Source organism: Marmota marmota, unplaced genomic scaffold (assembly GCF_001458135.2).
Source record: "Marmota marmota marmota unplaced genomic scaffold, marMar, whole genome shotgun sequence".
NCBI lineage: Eukaryota > Metazoa > Chordata > Mammalia > Rodentia > Sciuridae > Marmota > Marmota marmota.
This window is the reverse complement of record NW_026000026.1, coordinates 25,409,044-25,416,029: the sequence shown is the minus strand read 5'-3', so window position 1 is coordinate 25,416,029 and position 6,986 is coordinate 25,409,044. Positions and strand designations below refer to the sequence as shown.

The 6,986-nt window shown below is 51.4% G+C and overlaps 1 protein-coding gene across 1 annotated transcript in view; it reads left to right on the top strand.

The window, feature by feature from the left end:
- The window catches only part of Ccm2l (CCM2 like scaffold protein), a 19,125-nt gene continuing 12,139 nt past the window's right edge, over positions 1-6,986 (top strand). Inside the window, exons 1-5 of the mRNA XM_048810549.1 lie at positions 1-120; positions 3,181-3,348; positions 5,695-5,778; positions 5,882-6,065; positions 6,913-6,982. Coding sequence (XP_048666506.1) covers positions 91-120; positions 3,181-3,348; positions 5,695-5,778; positions 5,882-6,065; positions 6,913-6,982 — 536 coding nt within the window. The 5' untranslated portion in view covers positions 1-90. The remainder of the gene's footprint in view (positions 121-3,180; positions 3,349-5,694; positions 5,779-5,881; positions 6,066-6,912; positions 6,983-6,986) is intronic.

The window sequence follows — 6,986 nt, the reverse complement described above, 5'->3', positions numbered from 1 at the left end:
GGAGTTTCCGACCAGGCAGGAAAAAGAACAAAAGCAGCGGGCAGCAGAGGGGGGTGGCCGGGAGGGTGCAGAGGAGAGGGGACCGTCACCATGGAATTTGAAGTCAAGAAAGGGAAGAAGGTACGTGGGAGTTTGAGAGGGACACAGGGTAAAGGAATGTCCCTGAAGCCAGGGATGGAGGAGCCCAAGGGTGGGGGTGGCAAGTGGCCTGAGTGAAGTCTTCCTTCCTATTTGTCAGGACCTCCCTTTCTACCAGACTCTCTCAACTCCCTGGCCTGTTTGTCCCCTTGTGGTGGCCTCTGCCACCCCTGCACAGAAGGACAAGGTCTCCCCAGGCACGTGCTTCCCTGGTGTTCCTGGTGGCTCCCTCCTGCAACTTCAGAGGGAGGGACGCATGGCAGACCATTCCCCTGCTCCCGGACCAACCTGGACAGAAGGGCCCAGCGGTGGCAGTTCTGAGCTAGCAGCTGCCCTCCAGGGAGTCTCCACCTGCTCCCCGGCAGTGTTCCACCCACACCTGCCGCTCGTTATCTTTGTACGAGGGCCAACTCCGAGGTCTCAGCCCTGGGGTCACCCCACCTTCACCCCTTCCTGACTCTGAGAACTTCTCTAGTCTGCTTTTCTGGGTGTCTTACCTTCTTGGGGTTCAGGGAGCTCCTCAGATTCCAACTCCCATCCCACCCCCATTGGCACAGAGCCCTCTTTCCCCAAGAAGCCTGGGTCAGGGGCATTCTAAAGGACACCCATGTAATCTCTGGGCATCCAAACGTGTGTGAGTCCTGTCTTGGTTCGTTTTGTTGTTCTTGTTGTTTGTTTTGTTGTTTATTCTTGGCACCAGGGATTGAACCCAGGGGTGCTTAACCACTGAGACACATCCCCAACCCTTTTTATATTTTACCTTAGATCTTGCTAAGGTGCTTAGGGCCTTGCTAAGTTGCTAAGTTGCAATCCTCCTGCCTCAGCCTCCCAAGCCACTGGGATCATAGGCATGCACCACTGTGCCCAGCTGTTCATTCTTTTAATAGATATTTACTGTTGTGTGCCATGAATTGTGCCTGAGGCTGGTGAGGACGCAGAGGCGAGCAAAGTTAAATAAGGCCCCTGCTCCCTCCCTGGAACTCACAGTCTCCTGGGGGAAACAACTATTAATCAAAAAAAAAAAAAAAAGGCAATGGATTGATCAACATAAAATTGCATAAAAGGCTCCATGCACAGTTCTAGGGGGCGGACTATCAGGGTCCTGGCCATTGACTGGTCAGTTTGAGCTGAGAGGTGATGGGTAGAAAGAAAGGGAGTGGGGAAGAGTGTTTTGAGCAGAGGAACATCACGTGCAAACAGCACGGCAGGAACGAATGTAGTGTAGGGAGAACTGAGAGGTGGCCAGGTAGCTGGGAGTGGGGAGCCAAGAGGAGTGTGTAAGATGAGGCTGGGCCATTCAGGATCACCCCACCCCACCCCACTCACCTACGAGGGATGAAGTTGCAGCTCCAGGGGGCACTGAAGGCCCCTGACCCACACAATGACCGCTCACAGTCCTCTAGGATCATTCCTACCAGCCGTCAGAGCTCCCTGGGGTTCGCCCCTGCTGCGCCCTCTGCTTGGAATGCCTTCACCCTGATATTTTGCTCTCATTCTCAGCGCTTCCACATACCCCATGCAGGCTCCATGACACAGGTTCTAGAACCTGGGTGGGCATGTGTCAGAACTACCTGGAGAGCCTGACAAAATGCAGATCGTTGGGTCTCACCCCCACTCTCTGATCCAACGGGGCTGGCATAAGATCTGGGAATCTGCCTTTCTAACCGCCCTCTCCACCCCCTTATCCCCCACCCAGGTGATACTGGCTGCAGGGCCATGCTCTGACCACTGGCTTAGATCCTGGCTACTGGAGCTATGGGGTGCAGACCCTAGCACCCACATCCACTGGCACCTTGTTAGAAATGCAGCCTCAGCCCCACCCCAGATCTACTGAATCAGAACTCGTGAGCACAGTATAGTCTGAGACTCAGGAGTTTAGGTCATTTATCACAAGCCCTGGAGGCAGGGCTGGGGAAACACCAGCGCAGGTCCAGCCACACTGGCATGAATGAATGCTTACTGAGCAAATCCGTGGATGAACACATGCACCTGAACTGCGCATCATTTGTTTGTCCTTGTTCACCCTTGTTGTGGAATCTAAGTAACCACACTACACATTCTGCACGCTCGCTGGGCTTCAGCTGGGCCACTACTGAAATCACCCAGGGACGCTTTATAAATCCTGATGTCTGGATTCCAGTTCCAGAATTTCTGATTCTCATGATTTGGGGTGTAGCTTGGACACCTGAAGTTTTAGAAGCTGCCCAAGTGGTCACAGATTGCAGCCAGGGTAGGGATGGCTGCTGTGAGGTATGGATGTCACACTGGGTCATGCATCAGAATCACCTGGAGGGTGTGCTAAACTTCAATTGCTGGGCCTCCAGTGTGGGGTGGGGACAGGGGGCCTGCATTTCTCTCAAGTGCCCAAGTGCCACCACTGGTCCAGGAACCACACATGACAACTGCTGCTTGAGAGAAGTGCTCAGACTTTCTTCTGGGGGGTAGGGGAGCTATAGGGGATTCAATTCAGGGGCACTTGGCCACTGAGCCACATCCCCAGCCTTATTTTGTATTTTTATTTAGAGACAGGGTCTCACTGAGTGGCTTAGTGCCTTGCTTATTAGTCTGTGCTGGGCCCTGGGATGCACATCTTTAACCTTGATCTAGGTCATTTTTTGTACAGGTGCCTCTGAATTAGACTTAAATTTACTTATTTCTAAATTTTAAGGAAACACAGAAGATAGCCTAACAAATACCTATGCACCTAACACTGGGCCACACCGACTACTTTTCTGTATTTGCTCCCATCTGGACCCATTTCTTACACCTGGCTGGAAGGGGCTATACCTTCCTGGGTGATCAGAATGGAGGTTTTGGAGTTGGACTGCCTGGAGTGAAATATTGATTCCACCACTACTAGCTGGTGACTTTGCCAGTTAACTTCCTGCCTGGGCTTCGTTTCTCCATCTGTAAAATGGGTACCCTTCCTACAGAGATTTTATGAGAATTAAATTTGGTCACGTAAGTAAAATAGCCAACAAGGCAAGCAATTGTCAAAGCCATTATCACTATTATTACTGTTATTCCCTCTGTCTCCCCCAGGGCTTTGTGTCCCCTATTCGAAGACTGGTGTTCCCCAAGGCTGCACGCCGCGCAGCCTTTCGGACCAGTGTGAGCCGCCGGCCCCTGCACTCAATGCCCCTTTATCCTCCCGACTACCTCATTGACCCCCAGATCCTTCTGTGTGACTACCTGGAGAAAGAGGTCAAGGTGAGTGTGGGATGTGAAGGGGTGGGAACAGCTTTGGGGTCAGGAGAGACCTTTTCTGTCCCCCACACCAGCTCCTGACCAGGCCTACCTCAACACAGGGGAAGCTGTGGCTCATGGGAAACAGGAGGCCTGGGTCCAAGTTAGCCACACCCCTCTGTTATGCTGTGCACCCTCAGCAAGAGACCTCCTTTCACTGAGCACCCGTGTTCCCACCTCAACATGGGCTCCTAACCTATTCCCAGGGGAGAGTGGCTAGGAGAGGGTTCCCTGCTCTGAAAATTCTGTTCTCCCATAATCTTTTACTACAATGACTTTGTGGTTGCTCTGATAGTGTCCAGGTTAAGAGCAAGCCACAAAGGACTCTTGACTACCTAGAAGCTTTATTTTTATTTCCAGGATACCATGAAGGAGCAGTAAGGGATCCTAATTTAGCTAGGGGAAGACTGCAAAGGGATAGAGTTGCAGATTTAGCAAACAGGCCACCTAGTTAAATTTGAATTTCAGATAAGCAATGAATACTTTTTTAGCATAAACATGTCCCAAATATTGTACATACTAACCATACCAAAAACCTAAAAACAAAATTCCTGTTGATATGAAATTCAAATTTAACTGGCATCTTGTACTTTATATGGTATATAAATACTGCACACTGACCAATTGTGCCATGGGAGCATCCCTGTATTTTATCTGGAAACCCTATACAGAGGGAAAAGCTAACCAATAAATCTACTTAAAAACTGGAGACTGAAATTTCATAGAGAATAAAAAGAAGAGGGAGGCTGGGCATGGTGGGGCACACCAGTAATCCCAGCAGCTCAGGAGGCTGATGCAGGAGGATTCAAAGGTTCAAAGCCAGGCTTAGCAAAAGCAACGTTCTAAGCAACTCAGTGAGACCCTGTCTCTAAAAATAAAATACAAAATAGGGCTGGGGATGTAGCTCAGTGGTCAAGTGCCCTTGAGTTCAATCCATGGTACCCACCCACCCGCAAAAAAAAAGGATGAATGGAGAAGCCTGGCCCAACCAGTGGTGCTTGCCTGTAATCCCAGCAGTTTGGGAGGCTGAGACAGGAGGATTGCGAGTTCAAAGCCAGCCCCAGCAACTTAGCAAGGCACTTAGCAACTCAGTGAAACCCTATCTCTAATAAAATATTAAAAAAAAGGACTGGGATGTGGCTCAGTGGTTAAGCACCCCTGGGTTCAATCCCCAGTAACAAAAACAGAATGAAAATTAATATGCTGATTTGAAGCATCATTTTTCTTTCTTTTTTGAGGGACAGGGTACTGGATATTGACCCCAGGGGCACTCTACCACTAAACTAAAGCACAGCCCTTTTATTTTTTATTTTGATGTTTTTTGTTTCTTTGTTGTGTTTATGTGGTGCCAGAGATTGAATCTTGGGATGTTCTACCATTGAGCTACATCCCAGACCTTTTTAAAATTCTTATTTTAAAATTTATTATTTAAATTTATTTTTAAATTTATTATTTTAAAATTCATTAAATTGTTCAGGCTGTCCTTAAATTTATGATTCTTCTGCCTCAGCCTGCTAAGTAGTTAGGATTGCAGGCGTGCACCTCTACTCCGAGGTAGCACATCATTTTTCGGACAAAATGATATACTAATTTGACACCTTCTTTCCTTTTCATTTGACTTCTGTAAAGGAATCCTAAAAGGACAATTAATTTGTGGTCCATTTGGCAATGATGCTGGAGGTGGGGGCAGCCACTCAGGCTACAGGGAAATTCACAGGGGGTCAGTTCTTTCAAACTATAACAGTGGAGGCCAAGGATGTAGCTCAGGGGCAGAGTGTTTCATAGGAGAGCCCCTGGGTTCCCCTGCCAAATAAACAAAGCTATAGTAATGACTTTTGCTTCTTTACAGAACCTTATAGCTAAATGACCTGTGTTAAGGCAGTATCAACTAGCATTTGAGAGTGTGGGCTCTAGCATGTGGAGTCCAGTCTTGTCCCTTGTATAAACCTGAGTAGGTTTTTCTTTTTTTCTGTCCCCCCCACCCCCGGCCTTTTCACTTACCTAACATATGTGAGGTGCTGGGGCTTGAACCCAGGGCCTCACATATGTTAGGTAAGTGTCCTCTGGGCAGGATTTTTAGGCTTGCTGTGCAGTTTCATCCTTAGTGAGGATGAATGAGTGAGTGAACCATAAAGCACTCAGACCTGTGCCTGGCTTCTATTATGAGTTCAGTGAAATTTATTATTGGGTTATTATTAATTTAGGTATTTTTATCTCAGCCTATCTTCACTGTGTCAGTAAGGAAGCCAGGGTCCACCAAGGTTTCAGAGTGACCTCTCTGTGCCCTCTCCTACTCCATTCCCCATCCAGTTCCTGGGCCACCTCACCTGGGTGACTTCCTCACTGAACCCCTCCAGCAGGGATGAACTCCTGCAGCTGCTGGACACCGCCAGGGTGAGGCTCTGGGGAAGAAGGAGGGCAGGGTCTCCCTCAGGTCCCCTTCTCCCTCTCCACCCTCCCCACTCTGGGTACTTAGGCGATCCGACCATCCCTGCAGCAGCTAAAGGAGCTGCCGCTGAAGACAACAGCGGAGCAGGACAGCATCTTGAGCCTGTCTGCCCGCTGCCTGCTGCTCACCTGGCGCGACAATGAGGAGCTCATTCTGCGCATTCCGACGCACGAGATCGCCGCCGCTTCCTATCTACAGGACGACGCGCTGCACCTGCTAGTGCTTAAGACCGGTACAGCATGCAGGACCCTGCCGCGGGAGGACCGAGAGGAGAGCAGAGAGAGAAAGGGCCTAACCTTTAGTCTTGGGAATGGGCGTGACCTGCGGCAGGGCTGGGGCTTGAGGCCTGGAGGGAGGTTATGGAAAAGGCCTGATCACAATACCCTGAGACTAGCGGCAGGCGGAAGAGACCCTGTGCAAGTAGACTGAGCCCGAGGTTGAGTGACAGTGGGCCTGACCGCTTTCCTGATGGAGCAGTGGAAGGATGGAGAAGTCGGAAACCTGAGGCCAGGGAAAGGCCCTAAGTTAAAGCGAGTGAAGGAAGGGCAGGGTGACCGCAAGATCTGACCCACGGGTTAGGGGAGCCTCCAGGCCTGAGGGCGGGGCCACGCGCCGGGTGCGCGGCTAGTGTCAGACCACTAGGGCGGGGCCAGGGGCGGGGTTGAGGAGACCCGAGAACTCGGAACTCAGGTCGCAGGGGGCGGAGGCGGCGTTAAAACTGGGACGTGGTCAGAATTAAGGGCATAGATAGCATAGAGGCAGGGTAATTGACCACCAATCTCAAGTCAGAGGGCAGATCTGAGGCCAGGGCGTTGGGGTGAGGTGAGGAGGGTAGGAGCGGCTGGGCCACCATCCCAAGGCCGGGGGTGGAGTCAAAACCAGGGAGGAGTCAGGCCGCGCGCCCGGCGCGAAAGTAAGCGCAGAGTGAGGTGGAGAAGAGCTGCATAGCCGGGTGGTCAGGGCGGGCCTTGGGCCAGGGGCACCCGACTCCAGAGCGGCTGGAGAGGTCCTCCAGGTGGCCTCGGGAGGAGCCCCTTAGCTGCGATCTCCTGCAGCTGACCGCCCCCGGCTTCTCCTAGGTCTGGGCGTGGACCCGGTGCCGGCCGGCGTGGACGCTAGCCCCGGTGGTGCGGGGCGTGACCCGGGCCCGCCG